This window comes from Coloeus monedula, assembly GCF_965178545.1.
Source record: "Coloeus monedula genome assembly, chromosome: 12".
Lineage (NCBI taxonomy): Eukaryota > Metazoa > Chordata > Aves > Passeriformes > Corvidae > Coloeus > Coloeus monedula.
In genome coordinates this window covers 3,672,268-3,697,630 of record NC_138792.1, presented here as the reverse complement: position 1 = coordinate 3,697,630, position 25,363 = coordinate 3,672,268, and the positions used below count along the sequence as shown (strand labels likewise).

The window sequence follows — 25,363 nt, the reverse complement described above, 5'->3', positions numbered from 1 at the left end:
TGAGGTGACACCTTGTGCCTGGGGCAAAAAGGTGGCAGTGTGGCAGCGTGGGGACGTGGCACAGGGCTTGTGCTGGGAGAGAAAACAGGAGCACATCAACCAGCACCTACCTGAGCCTGGGAAAACAGGAATCCCCTTGGATCAGGGCTGTCCTGTGCTGCTGGATGGCTCACGGTGTGAGGGGAGGTTGGGCTGGATCCCCAGAGCTCTCTTGCCACCAGTGTTTCTGGGATTAACGCCTGGGCATCACCGATTTGTTGGTTCGGTTTTCTCTGCAGAGCTGGGCAGCTGCTGCTGGAAGAAATTGTGTTGGCAGTCTGGGCAACAGCTTCACAGCCAGGGGCTGGGATGGGGGACTGGGAAGCAGGCTTGGAAGCTCTTCCTTCTGCTGGGTGGTTGCTGGCTAAGGCACCTCAGGTGCAGGTTCCCTGGGGACACAGGCATCCAGCTCTGTCTTTGCCCCTGGCCTTGCTTCTGGAGCCTGTCCCTTATGGTTTTGTCTCCCAAGTGCTTTGTCCTCTCCAAGCGTGGAAGAAAAGCCTCGCCTGCTCCAGGGAGCAGAGACTGGAGCAAGGGAACAGCAGAAATACAGGTCAGCTCACTCCAGTGAGGATGGTGGTGTGCTGCGTCCTCCTTTAAAGACAACCCAAGAAGCTGCGAAGGCCTAAATTGAGCTTGAGCTGTGGGGTTTTTAGGCTCAGCAGTTGGCTTCCCTTGGGACCCCAGGGAAGGCAGCGGGGGGGATTTGCTTTTATTCAGTTAGAGAAACAAGCAAAAATGCATCCCTGATATCTGCAAGCCCACTGTGAGTAGCTGCTGGCTGTGGAAGACCATGACCAGCCAAACGTGTAACTCAGCCCGTGGTGTGATTCTGTGGGGCCACACCGTGCCTGCCTTTTAGCCCAGCCCCTGCTCATCTCCTACAGCATTCTGGGTTGCAGATGAGGGCCAGAAACACCAAAGCAAGCAAAGAAAAAGGTGGCGTTCCCAGGAACTGGGAGTTTAGGGTTTGCTGGGTCCCAGCACAGCCCAGCCCAGAGGTGCAAGCCCCTCCCTGCACATCCCACAGGAAAGCTGAGCGCTGTGGCCATTCCTGCTTTCCGTTCATGAGGGAAGCTGCCTTCCCCTCCTGGAGGAGGTTGGCACCCAGCAGCTTTGCAGGAGTGCTTTACACTTCTCCCTCCAGTTGCTTTGTTCTCTCGCCTCCCTGCTGTTTCCTTGGAAAAGTTAATTTCCCCTATGGACTTTCTCTAGATGGAAACATTCCCCTCAATGGATTTGGTGAGCACAGAAAACATCAGTTTTGAGCCTGAACAGAAATAATTAGAAGCACCTTTTGGTGAGGAAAAAAGAGGCATGCTCTGAGAAATCTTGCACCCCTATATCCACACCTGGGGTCACTCTGTATGAGATGTGGCCTGGATTTAGGGCAACAGCTTCCCAAAATCTCCTGTTCCAGCTTCAACTCACTCCCCACCACCTTCTGCAGCAGCTGGCACCGGCAAAAAGCAAATGTAGCATGTTAGTGAAGTGTTATGTCTCTTTATTCCCTCACTTTAGGCTGGTGCTAGCTGCAGCAGGAGGTGTTGGGTGGTGGAAAATCAGATGTTTCAGCTATTGCTTCAATTACAGATAGCTCTGCCTGGGAAAAGGCAGTGGAGTGAGAGGGACAGCAGCCTGCTACGGGCATGGCTGGGAGAGGATTCACAAGGAACACTCTGCAACCTTCCTCTGTCCAGATTTTGTGAGTGTTACTCTTTAAAAGAAAACGTGATTTTCCTTGGGAAGCTGAGGCAAGGACAGCCGTGGTCAGCAGTGCAGCTGACACAGAGCCAGTGTGACCAGAGCACGTCCTGGGCTCCAGCTGCTTCACCCTGCAAGGAGCACCAGCTCCCAGGAAGGAGAGCTCACCTGCTGCTCCCAGGTGCTGTGCTGAGCCTGAATTTTTAAAGAGAGAGAGCAAGAGAATTAATTTTCTCGGAAAACACGGTACAAAGTGGAGATGTTCTGCAGAGAGAGAATTATTTTTTCCCTCCGTACTCATGACAGAAAATTGTAATAGGCTTTGTTCTGATGAGTGTTGCAGTACTTATCAGGGTAAATTTAGTATTGCCTCCCATTATAAATGACAAGGAAGGTACAGCTAAAACAAAACTTTATCCTGACATTTCAGGAGCAGCTGTGCTTAGATAAAGTATTTTTTGCTCGTCTTTTCAAATTGGGATGAATTAACTGCTGTATTTGGAGTTTCCTGCCAGGTCAAAGTCCTGTTACAGCAGTGTTTATAGTCAGACTGGGTGAAAAAACACCAAAATGGAAAGTACTGAGGTAAAAGTTTTAATTATTAAGAGTCTGGAGCTCAGCACAGGGAAATCACAGTCCATCACAACCCTACTGCTCCCTCACCGTGTGAGTGTGAACAGAATACCCTGGGTTTTGTGTCCCAGAGGAAACAGGGAAGAATTCCTCCTCCTGAGGACACTGTGGGATGGTGTGGGTAGGCTCAAACAGCAAAAGGGGAAGCCAGAGGGTGGCCAAAGGGATGGAGATGTCATTTTCTGCGATGTGCTCTGTGCAGGGGCAGTCTTGGTGCAGGGGAGTGGTGTGGAGGGCTGAGCTCAGCCTCCACCCTGATTTAGTGATGAAAATGGGCTGAAATGTGAGCAGAGAGGGCTGGGGAAACCTCGTGTGTGGGGCAAAACAGCACTTCAATAAATTTCTTGGGGGTGTCTGTCAGGGGGTCCCCTCTGCTCTGGATGCAAATGCAAGGACAGATGTACAGGGAGATCTGCGGCTCTGAGAGGGATTTTGAGACCAAAAGTATTTAGTATGGATGGAAACCACCTGCTTTGCATGTCATTTGCCCTGTTCTTATATTCCTTCCTTCCTTCCTTCCTTCCTTCCTTCCTTCCTTCCTTCCTTCCTTCCTTCCTTCCTTCCTTCCTTCCTTCCTTCCTTCCTTCCTTCCTTCCTTCCTTCCTTCCTTCCTTCCTTCCTTCCTTCCTTCCTTCCTTCCTTCCTTCCTTCCTTCCTTCCTTCCTTCCTTCCTTCCTTCCTTCCTTCCTTCCTTCCTTCCTTCCTTCCTTCCTTCCTTCCTTCCTTCCTTCCTCCCTCCCTCCCTCCCTCCCTCCCTCCCTCCCTCCCTCCCTTCTCTTTCTCTCTCTCTTTTAATTTTCTTTCTTGTTTTAAAAATTCTTATCATTATTTCCAAACCACTATTATTATTTCCAGGGAAAGGAAATTAAGCTTAGATTCACAATCTCTGTGCTGACCCTGCCTGACCCCTTAGCCCAAGTGCCCCCTCAAAACAGTTTAACTGGGAGTGGGACCCTCCCAGGGATTTCTCTGGGATCTGGTGCCATTCCCAGTGCAGCCTTGTGTGGATGATCACTGCTCAGAACAGTTCCCTCAGCCCAAATCAGTGCACTCCTCTTCCAGACTTGTCTGAGGTTGTGAGGGCAGCAGGACTGTGGGAATGAATCCCTCAGAGGTGAAGAGTCACTACAGGTGCTCAGAGAACTGCATTTTCCTGCAGTTCTTATGTCAAAGCTGGGACACACCTGAGGAGAGACAGCAGCTGTCCCTGGGAGGTGACAGCCAGGAGTCTTTGCAGCTCCTTGAGTGGCCAGGTGTCCTCTCTGGGCTCTCCTTTCCCTTTCCCCTCCCTGATTTCTCTCTTTCTTCCTCCCCTCAGTTAGACTTTTATCTCCCTCTTGGTTCTCCGTATGTTTTTGTGACCGTGTCTTCACTCCAAGTCCCTCTCCCCCTTCCCTCAGCTCCCTGCACACGCACAGGCAGCCACCGTGCCTGGAGCTGCTGCTCCCCAGCCTGGAGAAGACCTGCCCTGTGCTCCATCACTCTCGGCCTGTTGCCAGGCAACGCAGCATCACATGGATTGCACTCCCAAGCTCCCAAACAAACTGCAGATACAGGGGATTTTTCTCCTACTCTTCCAGAGAGGGACCTCACCTGCCTCGCTGGCAGGTCTGAGGGGTCTCCAGCAGTCACTGGAGGAGCTGCAGCTCCTCTCTTCACCTCCCCGTCTGCCAGTTTGGCACGTGGGAAGTCACACACTGAGTTTTGTTGGAAGGCAGTGGCTCCCTCGGGGCACAGCCCCACTTGGAGTGGTGGGAAACCCTGGTATGATCCTTGTCTCCCACAGGGAATTGTTGAACAGCTGTCCCACCCTCAGGCTGCACAGGGCTGTGTAATTACACAGTTCTGTTTTCCCAGCTCCAAATGCTGAACTGGCTCCAGAAGTTGAGGCATGACCCGAGATTGCTCGTTGTCAGCGGGCTGATGGACTGTCAGATCCATCTCAGGAGCAGGACACGTCTCACTGTCTCCCAACCCATAATGCACAAACTGCGTTTCATGACAGCCATATAACACTCCTGAGAGCAAATTTTGGCACAATTATCACCCTTTCCAGGTCATAAAAGTCACTCAGCGCTCAGCCACCTGTTTAGAGCTGTCAGCCAAAGCCTCCTGCAACCACTGCAGTGGTTAAGCACCGTGGAAAAGCCCGCATGAATTATCCCACATGAAATGCTGAGTTAAGGAGGGGTACACATGGTGTTCCCAGTGGGAATGTGTTGGAAATGCCCTGTCCTGGGCAGGAGGAGTGCTCGAGGAAGGAAGCACACCTCTCCCAGAGCTGGTCATGCCTTCAGAAAGCACATTTTGTATGTGTCCTCCTGCATCTCCACACTGAAAGCTGGACTCAGCAGTGCCTCCACCACAGAAAGAAGCCTGCAAGTTGGCTTAGGTGTCCAGTCAAAACTGAGAGACCAAATTTGGGAAGTCAGAAACCTCCCAGCTGGGAATGGGGCACTACCAGTGGGGGACCTATTGATCCAGAACATGGTTAAGGGGGTCCTGATCTGCTCCAGGGAAGCAACTGAGCAGAGCAGCTCCCTGGCACCGTGTGGCACTGGGAGGGTACAGATTGACAGGTTAGGGGTTCCTCTTGCACCCTTTATTGGAAACGTTCATGCTCCATTAGCTCTCTGAAATGCCTGTGCACCAATGCACATGGCATGGGGGATAAACAAGAAGATTTAGAGATCTCTGTGTGGTCACAGAGCCATAATCTCATCACAGTTACAGGTCAGGGGGAACAGGAGAGGTACCTGAGGCCTGGAGAAAAGCCCAGTCACTCCAGTCCTCAAAAAGGGCACGGAGGAGGACCCAGGGAACTACAGGACAGTCAGGCTCAGCTCCATCCCTGGAAAGGTTATGGAACAGCTCATCCTGAATGTTATCTCCACGCATGTGGAGGAAGAGAAGGTTACCAGGAGTAGTCAACATGGGTTCAGCAAGGGGAAATCATGCTTGACCAATCTGATAGCCTTCGGGGATGGAATGGCTGGGTGGATGAGGGGAGAGCAGTGGTTCCTGTCTGCCCTGACTTCAGCAGAGTTTCTGACACTCTCCCACAAGATCCTCGTAGTGAGGGTGGGGAGATCGAGGGGTTGAGATTGGGCAGTGGGTTGAGAACTGGCTGAGTGGCAGAGCTCAGAGGGTTCTGATGGTGGCACAGAGTCCAGTAACAGAGTTACTGGAGGCCTGTAACTGGTGCTGTTCCCTAGGGGTCACTACTGGCCCCAGTCCCGTCCAATTTAATCCATCCATGACCTGGAGGAAGGGGCATTGCCCGTGCAGGACACACCATGAGTTTTGTCACGGGATAAACACACAGGAGGACTCCCGGAGATCTGGGCCTGACCCCCTGAGGCTGACAGAAGAATGGAGTGCAGGTGTCCCCAGGGACCCTCTCTTGTCACCTTTGCAGTGTCCCCTGGCACAGGTGGGGGATGCTGCAGGGCTTTTGGAGGAGGCAGGTGGCACCTGCTCTGGGAACACATTGTCCCTTCAGCCAGCAGGGACCAGCAGCTGGGCTTCTCAGCTCCTCCTGCCTCCTGGGTGCTGGTGCTGAGCCCTGGCCCTCCTTGGGATGGGAGAGCTGTGGGGACAGAGGGAGAAAGAGGAGCTGAAACCATCCTCACCTCCATGTGGTGGTCAGGAGTGGAATTTTTTACCTAGATCCTTGTAATCCATTCCGCTGCTGCTTCCAGATGTTTTTGTTGTAGCTCCATGACTCAGACCAGGAGCTCTGACTCAGAATGGGACTCTCTGCTGGCGCAGGTGGGAAGGAGCATCCCTAGGAGTGAGAGGTGCTGCACCCTCTGAGATGGGAAGGCCTAATGGGGCACATGGGCCCAGCCCTCAGTGCCAGAGCAGATCCCATCACTAACAGTGATGAGCAGGGAGGCATCTTTTGGCACTTCCTAACTGTCTGCAGGGGCCAAAGGGCCTTTTCCTTGCCTTGTGCCCTTCACACTGCCAGTCATAACACGATCAGAAGTGCCAGTCCCAAGGGGCATCACTGCTCCTCCTGAGCACCACCATGGAAGCACAAAGAGAAAATCAGCCAGGGGACCTACAGACAGACAGGGATTCACAGGGCTGGGGCTCTGCATCCCTCAGCACCCAGGGGATGGATTCACACCTCAGCCCTGAGGCTGCCTTCCCCGTGGCCTGCCTCGGGTGTGGCTGCAGCAGGCTGTCCTCCTGCCCCAGGCTCAGCACGGTGTCACTGTCACCCTGCAGGCTGTCTGTGCATGGCAGGAGGAGGCTGTGGCGTTGGGAGTGATGTTCTCTCATTGTAGGCACGAGAGCTAATCCTCAGCAGCCACAGCTATCAACAGCCACAGCCAGCACAGCACTTCTGCACTCTCAGAACCGAAGCACCTTTGCTCGGCCAGAGCACTCCTCCAGCGAAGGAAAACCCAACCTAAACATTGTCTGCAGCCTCCTAAGCTTAAAGACAGGCTGGAATGGGAGGTGGTGCATGAACTCACCTCCATGGACAATCCTTTCTCCCTTCCCACCACCCTTTCCATGCTCCACTTAAAGAGATTTGAGCACACAGGACACACAGGACTGCAGGCAAATTCTGCTCATCATTTCCTCCATTCACAGTTCCTAAGAATGGTCAACATTTCCTCTTCCTCTGGACCAGTCTGCACTACCTTGCAAAGTGGTGAAGGATCTTTAACTCGACAAAGACCCTGTGAGTGCACTCTGAGGCATTTCCTCGGGAATATGTAACATCCAGCACATGGTGTGTCCAAGCAGAGAGGCATTTGTGAATCAGAGGATGCAGAGTCTCCAAAACAGGAGTCACAGCTGCCCAAGCCATTGCTGGTAGCTGTCAGCCCCACCAGTCCATGAGGGCTGTGACCTGTGGTCTTTCCTTGCCAGCACCTGGGGGAGTTTAGATGGCACTGTGGTTGATGATGGAGCACTTGTCCTGTAGGACAACTTGAGGGAAACCTTTCCTGCAGGAACCTGGGACTAGAATTGCAAAGGCTCTTTGACCTGGTGAGCTCAGTCCTGGATGCGGCTGCAGCAGGAGACAGAGGCTGTGTGCTAGGCCAGGTGACAAAACTCCCCTGGCCTCTGCTTGTCTCTATTTCCACCTCGTGAGGTGCACTTCATTTACTTTCAGGCTGTTTTCTACCTTCTACACCAAAATGACAGCTCTAAGACAGTATTTTCTCCTTTTCTGCAGGACTCTCATTGCATCTCTGGTTTAACAAAAGTTCTTTTGCTTTCTCCACTCTTGTCCTTTTCCTGCTTTAGAAGAACAACCATCTTGTGCTGGGAATTGTTGGCTGGACAGAAGAGCCAGCTCTCCAGCTGGCTGGGAGAGGGAGGTTTTTCACCTTGATGGCAAGCCCTTGAGAAAAGCAGCACTTGGGGCTTGGAGTCAGCAGTGGCCACAGGATAAGAAGGGACACCAGGGTGTGGAGGTTGTGCAGCAGAGCAACAAGTAAGAGAAGAGTGAAAAGGAGTGATTTCATAGTGGAGGACAGCAAATGGCCATGAACACGATGCTCCATGGCCTCTGCAGGGTGGTTACAGCCACAGCATGGCATCTCCAGCAGCCTCTCACAGACATTTGCAGGCTCAGAACGTGAACTTCTGAAAAACCCATCACTGGGCCCTCACTGGAGAGCAGAGAGCCCCCAGCAGGGGAGGGAGACACAGCATTTGGGGTGCTGGGATAGGCTTGAGGATGTCCATCTTCCGAGGGGCAAGGAACAATCCCCTCAGTGAGCATGGTCATGCATCACTGTGATCAGCCTTCCTGAGACCCAGCAGAGAGGGGTGACTAACTCCAGAGCGGTCCTTTATTCCAGAACGTGGCTCCAGGTGGGTTCTTGAGGAGCACACAACAGCTCCTTTGGATGCATTCCCTGCCAAGCAGTCAGCTTTTCCAAAGTTTCCTGTTGTGGCTGAGTGGTCAAGTAATTCATGTGACACAGTTTCTGCTCCCGACTGGGTGAACTTGCAAGCACAAATGTCACCATTTGTGAGCATAATTTTTCCTCTTCATGTATGCCTCTGACATTTGCTTTCCACTTACCTTTCCTGCCAGTAACATCATGCAATCATAGCTGGTGGGAGGGAGCAGAGCAAAGGGGCCAGAATGGAAAGGGACCAGGCAGGGCTAAACAGGGCCTCTGGTGCCAGGAGGCAAATGCTTCTCATCTCCCCAAGAGCTCCTCCCTGGTGCCCAGCAGCTTCAATCAGAAAAAGTGCTTCAGAAAGTCACTGCTGTCGGGAGCTCTGTGGGCTGGCAGCAGCACAGGAGGTAAATGCTGGACCTGTACAACAGCCAGCACCTGATGGCACCAGGCAGCTCACCCTGGGCTCAGGGATCCCGGTGCTGCATGGGCACACGGGGACATCTTGCAGGTCCAGATCTGCTGGGCTGGTTCCTGTTCTTCAACAGGATTTTGGAGAAACTCTATTGCTTTGGCTCACCTCCCATGGACCTCTCAGCCACAGGAATCAGGGAGCCACAAACTCCTGGGGTGGCCTGGCAAAGCATGAATTACTTGTGACATCAGGCGTGTGGAAGCCCAGGAACAACCTGAGGGCACAGTGGTTGGGCAGCACTGGGAGCCCAGGCAGACAGGCTCGTTCTGGGCTGTGATGCAGTGAAATATCACCAGCCACAGCTGGGTGTCCTGGTGGAGTCCCCACACCCTGGATTCCCTGTGGGAGGCCACAGTGAGTGGCCTGCAGTGAAAGTCCACACGGGCAGACACATTCACTGGCATGTGACAAGTGCCACTTACCTGCTTTGGGCTTTGACAAAGCAGTGGAGATCACTGCTCTGAGCTTAATTTGCTTAAGTCTGGACAAGCAGGGGTGGTCTGGGTGCTAAACCAAGCAGAGAACCTTTTCCACCAGCCTCAGCAGCAGCTGAGACCTTATCCCCTCCCATTGTAGCACAGCCTCATTGTAGATGTTAAACCTTCCCTGAAGCTTTCCTTTTTCCCCACAAGCCCCACATGTTCACTGCCCCCAGGACCTCCCTGCAGCGACACCAGGACAGGACAGCACACCACTCAGCTTTTCCTTGGTTTAATGTCTCTGCAGTGCAACAGCCCAGCCTGGCCTGCAAGGGGGAAGCTCTTCAGAAAGGTCACTCACCGCCGCGCTTTTTGGGAGAAGGAGATTGGGAGCACACGATCTGTGGCGTGCCTCTGATGAGGAAACCATGTAGAGCCAAGCCAAGCATGAGGGAAAGGAGCTTTAGGAACTCCAGAGACAAGGATTCTCCCAGGCTGGGCTGGGCAGATCTCTCTGCAGGGAAGGGCAGGACAGAGGAGCTGCTCGGTGGCCGCTGGACATTGCCCTGTGCCCCTTCAGAGGCATTCTGGACCTGGTCCTGCCCAGCTGCAGTGACACATTCTGCTCCCTTGTCCCAGAGGGCTTTGGAGACACAGGTGCAAACCAGGACTTATCTGCTCAGAGGGGCTGCTCTGGGCTGCCAGGCAGCTGCAGAGGAGATCACATCCAGGGTGGTGAGAGCTTGGATGTTTCCTCCTGGAGCCATGGCTTCTGCTCTGCATTCAAAATGCTGCTGGATCTCTTCTTTTTCCTAGGAAAAAAAAAAAAATCCTTCACGGTAGTCCATTACTGCATGCCTGATGTCGAGTTCCTTAATTATATTACTTTTTTAAGGCCAAGATCAGAGGCTGGTGCACAGGAGACTGTGAGGATTTCAATGGCTGTTGCCATTCCAGCAGGCAAAGCCCCAGCACCAGCAGCATTTCTGGAAGTTCAGGCTCCCTTTTCCCACAAACTCCATTGCATGCATAACGCAGCATCCTTCAGGGAGAGCTAAGCATCCCTCCTGAACTGGGCTTCCCCAGCCTGGGGAAGTCTCCAGCCCCACCAGAGCCTCCAGATCTTCCCCAGCGCCCCAGGAGGAGGCCACCAGGCCACTCTGCTCTGTGGCATGGAGACATTCTGAGTAAATCCCCTTATTTTTTATCTCAGTGGCTGCAGGAGGAAGCTCAGCCTGTGCTGATGACAGTGTTTCAGGCAACCACAGCACCCATCAGCGCTCACAGCTGAGCCACTCTTGCCCAGGCACAGCCCCCGGCTTGCCAAAATGCCATCACCTTTCCCATCATCTCCCCCCCGCCCACCTCCCTGGGGGAAAAACCCCAAAAATCCACCACAGCAAAAACGCTCATCCATCCCCTCTGCAAGCCAGCAGGGGTTAATGTTGTCAGCCATGACGTCAGGATCCCAATTTGTCCGGAGAGTCCCCCTCCCCAGCCACAAACTCCCTCTCTCCTCCCCTCCTCTTGTGACTTTGCAATGAGCAGCAAAACTCCACAGGAGCTGCGGCAACAGCGCTAGGGAGGCATCCAGCCCTCCCTGCGAGAGCAGCGCTTTCGGCAGACAGGGATTTATTTATTTGCTACACATGCATATATGTATTTTTTTTGTATTATTATTTACCGGGCTGCATTTGGTTTTCCCTATTTTTTTTTTTTTTTTAGCCTTTTCACAAAAAGCCCCAAACCTCCCAAGTGACGAGCCTGAGATTTCCCTAAAATAAAATACCTGCACAGTGGGGCTGCGTGGCTTCCCTTTCCCCCCTCGGAAAATAAAGAGGAAGGGGGAGCAAGTAGGTAAAATCCAGAATAAAATCATATTGCTCGAAAACTCACACGTCCTCCCTCTCTCTCTCTCTCTCTCACACACACACACACACACACGCGCGCTCTTTCTCCTCCTCCTCCTCGCTGAAGGTGGGTAGCAGGAGCCATGCAACATCTGCAGAACCGGATGGCAAAAGAGCAGGAGGAAAAATAATCCAAGTGGAGTGCTCAGGGGACACTGAGTTGGTTTTTTTTTCTTTTTCTTTTCTCTTTTTATTTTTTTTGTAATTTTTTTCCTTCTTCTTCTTCTTCTTCTTCTGCCGCGTACCTGTGAGATTCGATTTCACGTTTTGCTGAGCCCATTTTGGGGGCATTTTATTTTTCTTTCTCTTGGGATTTTCTCCATTGCCAGAGGATGTCTCTTGTTGAGAGGATGCTGAAAGGAAGAAGAAACGAATTCTTTGACTGGCACTGAAGGAGTGGGGGGGTATTTTTCCCCCTCATTTTTTAGTTTTTCGTCATTATTCTTTTTCCCTAGGAAATCATTAACTGGGGGGGGGGTTGGTTTCTTTTTTCCCTCCCCCCCTTTTTTTGGAGGGGTATTTCAGAAGATCCATCTTTCCTTCCCCTCCCCTCCAAAGATTTTTTTTCATCCTTCGTCTTTGTGGAAATGTGGACATTTCAGGCAGACAGATTGAGTGGAATTGTCTCTGCTTTAGCAGCTCTTTGTCTCGCCTGCTGTGCGCAAAGGTAAGGATTGCGATCCCAGGCTGCAGGGACAGGGGGGCTGGCACAGCGCTTGCTTGTCTTGTTTGGGGTTTTCTCCATCGATCTGGATGTGGGAAAGGGGAGGGGGTTCTTTCCCCAAATCGCTTCCCCTGCCGTCTGCTATTGTTATTCCCCAGCTCCTGTCCTTCTCGGGGGAGGAGGGATGCTCATACATGCGATGTGGAGCAGACTCTGCGGACGGAGCCCACCTCGCAGCGCGCGCGTGTGTGTGTCCCCCTGCCCAACCCGGGGGAAAATGGCCAAACGAAGGGTTTTGCTGGGGAACATGGTGCCCGCAGGAGCCGCCGGAGCCCCGGAGCTGCGCTACGCACCCGGCACAGGCTGCCTTGGCCATGCCCGAGCCTGCACACGCAGCCAACGCTCTCATCCGAGCGAGCTGCGCTGTGCCACAGCCCCGGCTCTGCGGAGCTCCGGGGGCGATGCCCACGGCCGTGCCTCCGCTCAGATTTATGGCACGCAACACCCTCCTCCGTGGGTGCCATCCATCCGGATCCGTCCCTGCGTGTGCGCAGCCATCCGTGCCCGCCCGCGTGTCACTCCACACCTACAGCGCGCAGCTTCACCTGCCCTGCGGGGCACCGGGGCACTGCTGGCACCCATCCCCTGCCTGCTCAGGCTGCAGCTATTCCTGGGCCATGCCCGGAGCACTCGCAGCGCTCCGGAGGTGCGGGCGCCCATCCAGCCTGGCCAAGGTGTGCGGAGCACACCTGTTTGCTCGCTCCTCCGCTGCTCTCCCACACGGGAGCAGCGCTGCCTGCTGTGCTCGCCCTCCCTCCCTCCGCACACCTGCGGGCAGGTGCGCTTGTCCGTGCGCGCTGGCGGGGGGGAGCTGCGGCGTCTCCCTGCTCAGCCGTGCACGGGGAGCAGCGCGCTCCCGACGCACACATGCAGGTCCTTGCAGGGCTGTGGATGCCCAGATTTGTGTTCCCATAGTTATAAACACGCACACGCGCAGGCGCGCGCCCACCTTGCCCACACCATTCATGCGTGGTCCCGCTGTGCGGGGACACACACGCAGGCACTGCCCAAGCAAATGTGTGACATTTAAAGCCCACGGCAACCCCCTTTGCTCAGACGTGTGCCCTTGCATGTGTGTTTGTGTGTCCAGGGCTGATTTTCACCCGTAGTCTGCGTGTGTATCCGTGCACAGCTCGGAGACAAAACACTCTCCATGTGCACGAGCCTCCAGCTACTCCTACACACCCCAGCCAGCAGCACGGGGTGCTGGTATGGAGATGTTTGGCTGCAAGTGTACGTGGATATGCAAAGCACATGCCCACTGACACAGAATCAGGGACACAGCACTCCGGAATTCAGTTCACAGGCTGGCTGTACGTGCTCCCTGAGCGGATGCAGACCCACATTTGCCAGGAATAGCACTGACATGCAGCTGCTCGCCCACAGCTGGGCAAATGCACGGCTCGCCTCCTCAGTGGGAGGGATGCGGCTTTTTGGATCAAAGGGAGCACTGGGAAGGAAAAGACCTTGTCCTTAATCATGATGTCGGTTTATTCCCTCACTAGGCCAACTTGTAGCTGATGAGGAGGAAAGAGTCCCCATAGCCCTCTTCCCACTCTGCCCCTTCCTGCAGGGCCCCTGACACATTGTTTACTGTCTCTACTTCAATTTCCCTGCCTATATTAAGGGGGTAACGCAGATTCCTGAGTTTATGCCCTGTAGGAAGCCAAACAGAGGTGTCTAAATCCCTTGAGAAATGCACAGTGTCCATATTACGACTACGGAAATCTGTGTACCTAGGAATGGCTGTCTAGAGGTGAACAAATGCTGGTGCACACTCTCAGTGACAGGACTGTGTTTTGCATGCTGCAAAACCTCACACACCTGCAAGGAAATCCTCAGGCGCAAGCAGACCTTGCAAGCCTGGACAGGGTGTTCTGAAAATGCCCACCTGCACACACCTCTCTGGCCTTTTCCCAGTGATCAAAGCCGTGCAAGGAGGAGCTGTACCACTCTCAGCAGCATGCTCAGGACTGGAGCTCAGCCCCCTTCCCCTGCCAGCACAAGGGCTCGTTGGTTGTCCATGCACCAGAGCCAGGCCTGAGTGCTGTCTCACATCTGCACATCCTTGTCCTGTCGAGAAATCCCTGCACATCCAGAGCCCTGAGACATGCCCAGGCTCCCAGGGGGTCCTACACACCTCCACCCACACCCCTAGGGAGAGTCTGGGCACCGGGGAACCCAGCCTCAGGCACCCACAAACGCTCACTTCTGTGTTCCTCATAAATCGTGTCCACAGCCCAGTGCCTCATCACAACCCAGCAGAGCAAGGTCTGCACCCACCATCACCTCCAGTCACCTCCAGTCACCTCCAGCCCCTGGCTGGGATGTGGTCACACACATCTGTGCACGTTCTGTAGCTGCACCCAGTGCTCTCCCGTGTCTGTGTGTCTGTGTGCACCGGCAGGGAGTCCCTACACCCTCCGTGCAGCCAGGAGAGCACACCTGTCTGTCTGTCTGTCTCTGTGTGCAGACACACGGACATGCCAGCCCCGCTGTCCGGCCAGGCAGAGGCAGTGCCGTGGTGCAGCTTTCCAGGTTGACTTGGATGGATGTGGGAGGCGGTGTTGACAGGGAGACATGCTGTTGTGGTGGGTGACTGCAAAGAGCAGCAGTTGTCAGTGGCAGGGTCTGCATTCTCATGCAAAGCAGGGGACGAGGGTGGCACAGAGGCTGGCTATTCAGGCAGAAAACCTGATCTACCCCGCTGCACTGAATAGGTCCAATGTTTTTAGCATGCCCTGCTTTCTGGTTTCCCACCTTCAGTTTTGGTTTGGCTCTTGGGCTGATTTTAGAAGGAACTCCCTTCTCGCTGTGATGGCTGGATTGGTGTCAGGGAGGACATCTGCCCCCCTCTGTGTGCAGGTTAAAGGGTTGGGAGGGAAAGGATTGCTGCTCTGGCACACAGAGGGAAAGATGGACTCCCCTTCCCTGTCTCTGCCTCTTGATCTGCGTTGCTAAGAAGTCACGGTGATGCTGAGTGACAGAAACTGAATTTTTACACGGCAAAGATCAGCTGTATATTGAGGCCACAGGAAAAAAAAGGAGCATTGTTTCCTCGTTTGCTTCAATAATCTGAAGAAACCCCTGGATGCAGTGAGAAGCAGAGGCACTGGGGTGTGTGACAGTGCAGGGTGCCTGCTGGGGGCCACTTGTGTAGTGGGGACCTTGGGACATGCCAGGTCTGTGCTGGGTGATATAAGACCCAGAGCAAGAGCCCAGTGTGGCTGAGGAAGGGGAGTGAGACCTGCGAGAGAGAGGCTGCAGCTGCCCCACACACAGCCCAGGGGGACAGAAAGGACAATTTCTGCCTGTGCATGTCTGTGCACCCCTCTGTGGGCAGGGCACAGTGAAGCCCCCAGGTGTGTGGGTCAGTGGCCAGAGAGAGTGTGCTCATTGAGGGGGGCAGCAGGCGGACCCCTGGGGTGCCTACACCAGAGGGAGTAGCAAGGGATGGGGCTTGGGGTACCCTGGAGTCGGGGTGAGCTGCAGAAGAGGAGCCAGAACACTGCTGAGACTTCTGAGTCACCTCCCAGGATGGCTTAGGGGCCCTGGTAGGGGCCTGTGTGGGGCTTGTGGGAAGCTGGGGGGGCTGAGAGCTGTGCCAAGGACAGAAAACACGAGTGAGAGAGAAAGCAGAGAGGCTCTGCCCATGGCTGAGGTGCTCTGAAGGATGCTGAGGTGCCTGGTGCCACACGGGATGACGAGGACTCTCTTCTTTTGTCTTTCAGCCCCTCCACTGGAAATATTTCTGTGGTGAAAGAGATTGTGGACAAACTGCTGAAGGGCTATGACGTCCGCCTCAGGCCTGACTTTGGAGGTACGGAGAGGGCCGGCGGCGGGCAGCGGGGCAGGGGCTGCTCTGTGTGTCTGTGCTGGCACCTCGGCCACTCACAGCACGCACAGACCCCAGGGAGTGCTCCCACCAGACCTCTTCAACCCCAGCCCTCACGTCCTTGTTGCCTTCTCCCTCCCATTTCTTTCACCCCTCCTGCTTTTCCTTCTCCCCTCACTGGCTCCTCTCCTTCCAGCATCACCCATCTCTGCAGACAGCTCGGGTGTCCGTGGTGTGACGTTTCTGGGGATATTTTGCCACAGCAGAGACACTCAGCTCTTCCTTGAGTCCAAGCTTTCCTCCATCACAGCCAACAAGTCATCCTTCCTCCATTTCTGCTCCCAATGCCACATATTTTGGCTCTTTTCCCTGCAGAGGGTCCAGGTGATTGCTGGTGGGGCTGTTGGTTGGCCTGCAAGGCTGCCCCCTCAGCAACAGTGTGGGATAAAATATTCCCTGGGGAGCTGGTGGCCTGACTGCCATTCCGTAGGAGGTGCAAGGATCTGCAATTCCTCTCTTGGCTCCTGTGAGCAAACAGGAGAACCACAAAGGCCTGGTGGAGATGAAACGTGGAAAACCTTTGGGTGCTGCCATGTTCCCAGGTCCGGTTGAGGTCCATTTCTTCAGTGGAGAGGCACAGCTGACTGCACAGGGAGGGGGATTGAGGACTTCTGATCTCAACCTGCCAAGCTTGGCTGTTTTAGGTAGTTTTTGGGCAATGCTATTTCCTCCTCGTGAGGAGATGTGTGGGGTTGAGGGATGTTCAGCCCACAGGAGGACAGCTGCACACCGAGGTGTCCCTCTCCATAGGACTGATGGGAAACAGGCTCGTGCCTCTAGGAGAAGAGAGGCCAAATATTTGGTGGTTCAAAGGAGGACTTTTCACCCAACAGGGCTGATCCATAGCTCCTAGAAGCTGGGAGTGGAGGAACAGCCTCACTGATTTCATCAGGTTTTGGATGCACCCCAGTGTATTGCAGTTTCCCATGAATAAATCCACCTATCCTCGAAACCTCTGATTTCCCTGTACCTCCCCCAGACCTGCCCCATGCACTGACCACCCCGTACCCTTCAGCAGAGACTCCCTTCCATCCCCACAAACACCATCCCCACTGTCCTCATCTCCTTATTCTACCCTGTGGTGGAACAGGGGTTTTCAGGTGGCAGCACCAAGTGCTGCCTGGGGGCACCAGGGAGGGCTCTGAGCTGGGGAAGATGATGCCCATCTCTCCGTGGTGCTCAGGAGCACCTGGAAGGTCACCCCACTGCAGTGGGGAGACACTCTGGGTGCAGCATTCTGCAGGCAAACAGGGGTTCCCCCTCTTCCCTCTCTCCTTTGAACGTGGGATATGGCTGGCTTTGATTTAAAGGCTCTGAAATATCCCTACTACCTGGCCAGCCCTGATCACAGAAATTGGTGCAGTCACATTTTATGAGGGGGAGAACTGTGGAGATGACATAAAACTGGAAGAGAACCACGGTGTAAAGCCACGGCGCTGATTATGATACAGTGAAGCAGGAGGTGAGCTGGCTCCGCAGAGCCACGGAGCAGAGGGGAGCACTGGCCTGGGGGTCCAGCAGGTTCTGTTCCCTGATTCCAGGTCCCCAGGGCATCCAGGACAGGGTCCAGCCCTTCCTTCGGTGCGGGGCTCGGCGCAGGCGGCTCTGCTGACCCTGCCAGGTCTGTGCGGTGCTCGGGCTGGGCTCGGCAGGCGCCGCGTCCTCCCGGGCTGCAGAATGGATGGGGCTGGGCAACCGTGGCGTTTTATTTGATTTTACTCTGAATTCCCAAAGCACAAGCTGCATTTCTCCTCACTCAAGCAAAGAGACAGAATTATGACCATAAATCCCTTCCCTGTAACGGCCTCGCTGTTGCCCTTCACCCTTTCTTGTCCTTCCCTTGGCTCACAAGAGCAAGGTCCTGGTGGGGAGCACCTTTGGTGCTTGTGGTGCAGGGATGCCCGAACTATCAGCATTCCTGGCTCCCTCCCCCTGAGGACAAGCTTATCCAGGCAAAATTCCTGCAGCATTTCCAGCTGGGCTGACACAAGGGTTTGGAAGCTGGAGATCATTGATGTTATTAGCCCAGGGGAAAGGGGTGGAAGTTTCCTTGTACCACTGCTGTACCCAGAGCTCACCAGCCCTCTGGAATTTTGGATCAAACCCATTTCTAGGAGAAATCCAGTGGGATCATGCCAGGAGGTGTCTGTGTGGCTCCCGGTTCATCCATAGTCCTGCTGTGGAGAGGGTGAAGTTCTCCCCAATAAATTGTGTGCAGCTGGCACAGAGGTAGGACCCACAGGAACAGCCTGAGCTGTGTCAGGGGAGGCTTGGCTTGGATATTAGGAAAAGGTTCTTCCCCCAGAGGGTGACTGGGACCTGGAACAGCCTCCCCAGGAAATGGGCATGGTCCCAAGGCTGCCAGAGCTCCAGGAGCACTTGGACAATGCTCTCAAGGACAGGGTGGGATTGTTGGGTGTCCTGGGCAGGGACAGGAGTTGGATGATCCTTGTGGGTCCCTTCCAGCTCAGGATGCTCTGTGATTCTATGGAAGAGGCACGGTTTGGGCAAAGCCCTGGAACCCGTGTGTGTGCAGCCCTGCTGTCTCCCAGGGACGTGTGGGACTGGGCTGAGCTCCAGTTCCAGTATCCAGTTCTCCAGCCTTGTGCTCCACCTGGACTGTCCTGCCACCCCTCCTCTGCCTTCCAGCTGGGCAAAATGTGTGTAAGCCCTCTCTGCTGGGGGAGACAATCCCACCACCCACCTGTGCTCCCATCCTGGGAACACCAGTTAGCACGAGCTGGGAATGGCCAAGGCAGCACCTCGGAAGGGTGGCAGGTCCTGCTGGGAGCCGTGTGCCCTGGAGGAATGTCACAGAGCTGTCTCAGGGCTGGCCAGCAGTGACCAGAGGGTCTGGCTGGACAGGCAGCTGTCTGCCCGAGTGGAGGGGACTGGAACAAAGCAGCTGCCACTCAGCTGCCCGTGAGCCAGGGTGAGCTGTGCCCCTAATGCAGAGCCTTCAGCTCTCTGTGGCTCAAGGATGAGGTGCTGGGGGCAGGAAGGTCACAGCAGCCCGTGCTGGGCTCCCCAGAGGTGTGGGCACAGCAGGGTCCTTCCCAGACAGATTCCCACATGAGAAATGCAACCCACAAAAGCGATAAATCAGTCTGGCTTCTCTTCCTCCCTTCCCTGCTCTTCCCTGCTTGCTTTCCCCATGTTTTCCTCCTGCAGCAGTGTTGTTTCCTTCTTGCCATCCTGCCCCACATCAGTGGCAGCCACCCTGCTCTGTGCCCACCCTGCCAGCCTTGAGCACAGTGTCCCACCTGCCCGTCCTGGGGTGCCTCCTCCATTCACCCGTGGCTGCTGCCTGTAGAGCAGGAGGAACTGGGTTCCTTTGGATGAGAAGGCACGTGGAAAAGCCTGTTCCCATGCATCCTTTGCCATGGTGAGGCAGTTCTTGCCCCTCACACTCTTCCTGAGAGAGCCCCAAGGCCCATCCCAGCACCCCCACCCTGCCCAGGATGCTTCCACAGCTCCAAACACAACTCACGGCTCCCCAGTCCTCTTTCTTTTTTTTTTTTTTTTTTTGAGAAAGAGAAAGAGAACTCCGCCTAATGCCAAAAGGAGGACAGACCTGCTGGGGATTGCAGTTCACTTTTTAATTTTGAGATGCCTCGTTAGCTCTGGGCTGAGCTGAGTGGCTGAGAAGCATCAGCCACTTGCTCTCCTCCCTCTCCCCCACCCCCTTGGAAACCCATTAGGCCGATGAGCAGGTCGGCTCTCGGGGCTGGTGCCGTGGCAATGAGTGCCATGTGCTCACCTGGGGAGCTGGGCTCAGTGGGGGGACACCAAAGGGGAAAGCTGGAGCTGCGTGGAGATGGTGGAGAAATCTGGGAGCAACTCCAGCAGAAAGCTACCCTGGTTAGGTGGGAGCAGCCTGAGGGACAGGCCTCTCTCAGGTTTCTACATTCCCCAAGCCCTGAGTGTCACACCAGGCTGGAGAGATGTGGGACAGTGCCAGGGTGGGACATGCAGGGACCACAGGGCTGATACAGGAGAGGGCCTGGGACTGAAGGGACAGGACAGAGTCATGGCAAAGCAAGTCCACAGGGTCTGGCCAGGGTTGTGGCAGGGATCTGGAACATCCTCCAGGAGGGATTTGCAGGGAGGAGCACGATGCAGCCAGGCCTCCAAGAGGGAGATCTTTGTCCTGGTACTGCAAGAGCAGCAACAACGCAGAGAGAGGCCTTTTGGTCTTTGGGACAGGACAACGTTCTGACAGGGACATGAACTCACAGGTGGGAGCCATCCAGATGGCCCTGAGGGATGGACACTCTGGGGGGTGATTTGTGTAGCACGCTAATTACACCACGAGGCAAGCAGGATGCTCATGATTTAGGGCTGGGTGAGCAGGGGATGTTGCAGATAATGTCTGGGAATCATTGCAGAGCCACGGGTAGGGGAGGCGGGGAGCTTTCAGAGCAGCGCCCTGGCTCTTGTAAGTGCTCTTAGGCACTCACTTTCAGAAGCATTAGTTCCATAGGAGAAAAAAAGGAAGAAAAAAAAAAGCAAAAGAAAGCAAACTAAGATCATATTGCCCCAGGGTAGAGAAGGCAGTGAAGGAATGGCAGGAAGATCCCACTTGAGCTCGTGACTCAGCTGCTCGATGTTGGTGCAACATTTCCAGCCCAAAACTTTGCAAGAGTTTCAAGCAGATGTTTCTTTATGGTTTTCCAGCATCATTTGCAGATCTTGGTAGCCAAAAGCAAGGTGAGGGCATTCTCTGCTCCGTGCTGCCAGCCCTCCTGGAGTGCAGGGTTCCTGGTGTTTCTCCTGGGGGGGTGCAAGTGTCTGGAAATGCCTGGTGAAAACAGAATGACCGTGAAGCCCTTGGGATTGCACAGTAAATCCTGGGTTTTCGTGCCTGTGGGTCCAGCAGCTTTCCCTGCCCCATTTTTAATTCAAACTTCCCTAAAGAAAATTAGCACTTGAGGGGTCTTGGGTTGAAATGAGCCTGTGTCCTGCTCCTCATCGGCTCTGTGTCATGGACCTGGCTTCCCAGCTCTCATTGCCCTCATTTGGGACAACCAAAACCCTCCTTAGCTGCAACATCTTGGCTTTCCTCCTTCCTGTCCCCTGCCCCTCCTGCTCTCAGCTCCTCCCTGCTCCATCACACCTCCACCCTCCTGGGGACCCAGCCCTGCTCCCATGTCCTGTTTATTCCCCAGTATTCCTCCCTCAAAGGTCACTTCAAATTCAGCGGAGCTGGGGGTGAAATCCTCAGCCTTTCCCTGTGTAACAGCATCACTTGAAACCCAGAACTGTAAAAATAAATGATTGCTGATGCATAAAGTGTTGCAGTGAAGCATCGTCAGTGGTTCAGGGCTCCAAAACTGGCGGGGCTGCGCCGGCTGGCACGGATGCAGCAGGGGATGGGGGGGCTTGTGTTATTTCCCTGGCCCACCAGCCCTGTGTGCCTGGGAAACAGCTGCTCTTAGTGGTCCTGTGCTGGAAGGAAAGGGAATTTGGTGTCTTCCATGGTCAAGGCTGGTGGTATTGGTAAAGTCTTCCCGAAAACGTCCCTGTTTCCCACTGCGTGTCGGGTGGTGGTTTTTTCCAGGCCGCTAGCTTGCTTTGGACTTTGGAAGGGGAGGGGGGGAAATCTCAGGAAAAATGATTCACAAATTTCTGAGAACAAGCCAAGGCGTGTACATGCTGGTTTTTTTTTTCCTGTCCTAAAATGCTGGGGGATGAAACTGGCGGCGCCTACAGCAGGGCTGGCCCCTGTGCATGTGGAGCAGGTGGGTCACTGGGCCACCAGACCTGGTACAAGGGCTGCTCTGGGGTGTGAAGCAGCACCCCAGAGCAGTGATGCTGCTGCAGAAGGACCAGGGTGTGGGGCTGGAAGAGGGCAGTGGGGGCTGGTCCTGGGCTGTCTGTCTGGGGTGCCACAGGAGCTGCTCACCTGCCTTTCTAGGCTCTAGTTCTCAGCTTTCCAGCCCTCTTCCCCTCCTCTTCTGTGGCAAAAAAAAATGTTTAAATCTCAGAGCAGCCAGATTCAATTTTCCTTTTGCTTCTGAGATGCCTTGAGCCAGCTCTTTTGGGGCAGGGAATTGAGATTTAGCAGGAAAGGCTCTTGTCCTACCAGGGACAGCTCCTTCCCTACCCAAAGTTGGGCACGGGGTGAACCTGAAATGCTGCACTTCCCAGAGCCTGACTCCACCAGGAAATGTCGCCCTTCTGCCCCCATAACGTGGCTGGGCAGAAGAGCAGCTCTGGGTTTGAAAGCAGAGGGGTAATCATGGATCAGGCTCGGGAAAGGATTTAATTGGAGAAGGAGAGACAGAAGCTGTCTGGAAAGTCTGTAAACCTCAGTGTCACCCAAGGCCAAAGGGAAGGTGGATACCTGCTAGGGCTGTCAGCAGTCCCCCTGTCCTTCCTGAGTAAAGAATATTGAGAAAAGGCCATTCTTGGTCAGTAAAACTGGCTGCAGCTGTGCAGCCCTCATTCCTCCCCAGTTTATGTGACTTCTGGCTCCAGACCATGGGTCACGTCCTCTCTAGGGCTAATCCAGAAGGAAGATGACAACCTCCTGCTGTTGTGTCTTACTTCATTAACTGAAGTGGCAGGAAATGAAAGGATCCCGTCCTTCTTGGGACATATGTGGATGTTAACACATTGCCACATGACGGAATTTCTATTTTTTTCACTTTGCTCTTTTTATACCAAATACGTTCTGTGAAAAGGACTCGGAGGCTGTAAAGTCAGACACACAAGGCTTCAGAAAAGCCAGGACTGGGGTTTCTCCAGGGATCTGTATTTGTGAGGGTGCATCAGGAGGCAAGGTCCAACAGTTGCTTCCTCCTGAGCAGCCCTACAGAGCACACCAGAGGTGCCATTTACACATGGAGCTGGGGTTTCTCATTCCCTTCATTCCAGAGGGGGACAGGCTGGGAGCATGGCAGTGGGGACAGCTGAGGTGGCCACAGCAGGTGATTAGGGTGGGTTGAGGTGATTGTCTCATGCAAACCTGTGACTGAGCAGCCAAAATCCATCTTGGACTTGTGCTTTGCTGGCTGCTCTGTGCTCAGACCTGCTGTCCACACAGCATCAGCTGCTTTTATAACTGCTGTGAAGCACACCAGTACAGCAGGAGCATGTTCACACCTCCCCCCCGAGAAGACAAAGGTATCTCCTGCTGAGGGCTGCCCAGTGAAAATGTGATTTTCCAGGATGCTCAGCAGCACTGGGGCCAGGCTCTGCCTGGTCAAAGCATCGCTCCTGTTGATTTCAGCCACAGCTGTGAGCGCTCAGCCCCAGCTCCCCAAGAGAGACACACAGAGTTCACCGAAATCCGTGAGCTTTGGGTGACTCGGGGAGGATGGAGCACACAGGAACCCTGTGCCACATCCAGTCCTGAAGAACAGGGCTCAGCCACAAAAACATCTTCCCTTTCCTGTGGGCTTCCCCCTGGCTCACTGCAGGGCAGGCAGGGACCCCACTGTCAGCGCTGCCCTGCTGCAAATCCAGCCTCTATCAATCAAGGGAAGGGAATGAGCAGGGATGCTGTGGACAGTTTAATTAAGAACTGGCTCCACAACGTCCATTCAGCAGTGGGCATCCTTCCATCTAACCTTCATCCATTTTGTTTTCTTCACGATTTGGTTCTTGAGGGCACTAAAGTTTTAGGATATTAGACAAGTCCCTTCCTCCCGTGTGACAGAGCTTGTGAACCTCTTGCTGCATGTTGGACACACTTGTGCATTCGTGTGTGGCCACACTTATTATCCTCCTTCCGAGACAGGAATCTCTGGCACAGAGCAGTGGAGGCAGTTTTGGGAGAAGACAGCAACGGAGATGAGTTCCCCTGAGTCTCAGCCCAGAGTCAAATTGGCCTTGGGTTACTGGGCAAGCTGTGTGCCTGCCACAGAGCTCTTCCTGGTTTTCAGCATTTGGTGCTCAGTGGGGAACACGAAGTTTTGCTGTCATCCATTCCAATGTCCTTCCACTGCAACTGGAGGTGTTGATTCTCATGCTTATGTCCACGCCTGTGTGGGATAAATGCATCTGGTTGCCCTTCTGCTTCCTTTTCCCCCTTGGCTGGTGCAGTGTCTCCCTGCAGCTCTGCTCAGGCCCTGACACAGCTGCTTTCCAGCCCTGCTGGAGCAGTCCATGGCAAAGATGTCTCTTAAAACCAAGATGTCATCATCGTTTTAACTAAGCTTTTATTCCAGGAATTTTGCCTCTACCCTTAGTCATAAATTTTTACAGCAAGATGCAATGCATTCGAGTAACTGATTAGACAGAATAATTCCAATACTTCTTAATTAATTAACTGCCTAAAAGCAGATTGTTATTTACAGCCAGTCTGGAGGATGTTTGCCACATCACCTGGACCCATCTTCCTCGTTGACAAACATCAACGTAACACTCACCATTTCTGAGATTACTCCTGCCAGGAAACTTGCCTTCGAGGGGCTGCCACTGAAAGCAAGATGTGAAAGGAGTGTAAAATCCATTAGAAGAAGTCCTTTTGGTTACTCAAAATATATTTCCACCGCCCTGGAGCTGTTCATCAGAGCAGCTTTACATACCTGCATCGTTCATTTGCTAAGACTCCCAGTATCCCAGTTAGGCAGAGAAATATTTTTAATCCATATAACACGAAATATAAAAGCCAAGGAACGTGCTGTAGTTTTACTGCTGTGTGAAAGAGACTCTGTGTGTGCACGTCACTTTTCTCACCTATGTCTGGTTCAAAGAAAAAAACGTTGGAGGCTGCTACAGTGTCAGGCTGGCTGGATGTAAGAAGGTTTTTTTTGGTGGTACTGACAGTGCTTGGTTTGTAAAATCCATTCTTGCAGAGAGCCCTTGCTGGAGGTTTTTACGTCTTGATATTTCATGTGAAATATCATGCACTTGTTAAAGCATGACCAGAAAGGTGGACAAGACAAACGAGGTGCTTAATGAAGGCACAAGGTCCTTCAGAGGAATTCACATCACGTGGGTGAGAAAGGGCAGTGGTGGATGGTGGAGCCCTGGAGGATGAACACAACGGTCAGCTGAACAGGTTTTCTGGAGATCCAGGGATTGATCCTGTTCCCATGAAAGGGAAGGAAGCAGAGCTCTTGTCCCTTCCCCCTGGGATGTTTGCTCTGAGCAGAGTGGGAATTTCAGGCTGGGCTGGGAAGCACTGATCCTGCTGTTCCTATAGGCTGTTTTTCTGGCTGTGGCATTTATCCTTGCTTCTGTGTCACAGCTAAAAACTCTTTTCCTCCTCTTATCTTTCCCCTCTCCCCTTCCTGTTTCTCCTGTTCTTTGCAGTCCTGCAGGAATGCTGCTGTTAAATAATTGTGCTCTCAGAGATGTCCATGCTTGTGACAGGGGTGAGCCCAACCTACCGTGTCCAGAATTCCCCTCCCTAGACCTCGGGACCTCTTAGTTCAGCTCTGGGATAGCTCCGAGTGTAGTTCTAGTAGGAAGAGAGACTCTGTAAAATTACATCTTGTTGTTCCATATTTATTCTCCCTCAGTGGTTTCCATGTCAAACTTGCTCAGTTTACCAGTCAAAACAAGATATTTCTACCTGCCAGCTCTGCCAGCTCAGCCTGGGCTCTGCAAATCAAGCTGTGCTCTCTGTGCCCTGGACATCATCACTCGCCAAAAAGGAATCTCAAATCAGGGCTGAGCGGGATGGGATGTTGATTATGCACAAATATAATTTGTTCTCGGGTGGTATTAGGGG

At 53.8% G+C, this 25,363-nt stretch overlaps 1 protein-coding gene across 2 annotated transcripts in view; it reads left to right on the top strand.

The window, feature by feature from the left end:
* Positions 1-11,646: 11,646 nt before the first annotated feature.
* LOC309577505 (gamma-aminobutyric acid receptor subunit beta-4) overlaps positions 11,647-25,363 on the top strand; it is a gene marked incomplete at both ends in the record, with an annotated part of 70,238 nt that continues 56,521 nt past the window's right edge. For both annotated transcript variants that reach the window (XM_082289601.1, XM_082289600.1), the window contains 2 exons: positions 11,647-11,726; positions 15,515-15,603. In XM_082289601.1, the coding sequence (XP_082145727.1) occupies positions 11,647-11,726; positions 15,515-15,603 (169 nt within the window). The remainder of the gene's footprint in view (positions 11,727-15,514; positions 15,604-25,363) is intronic.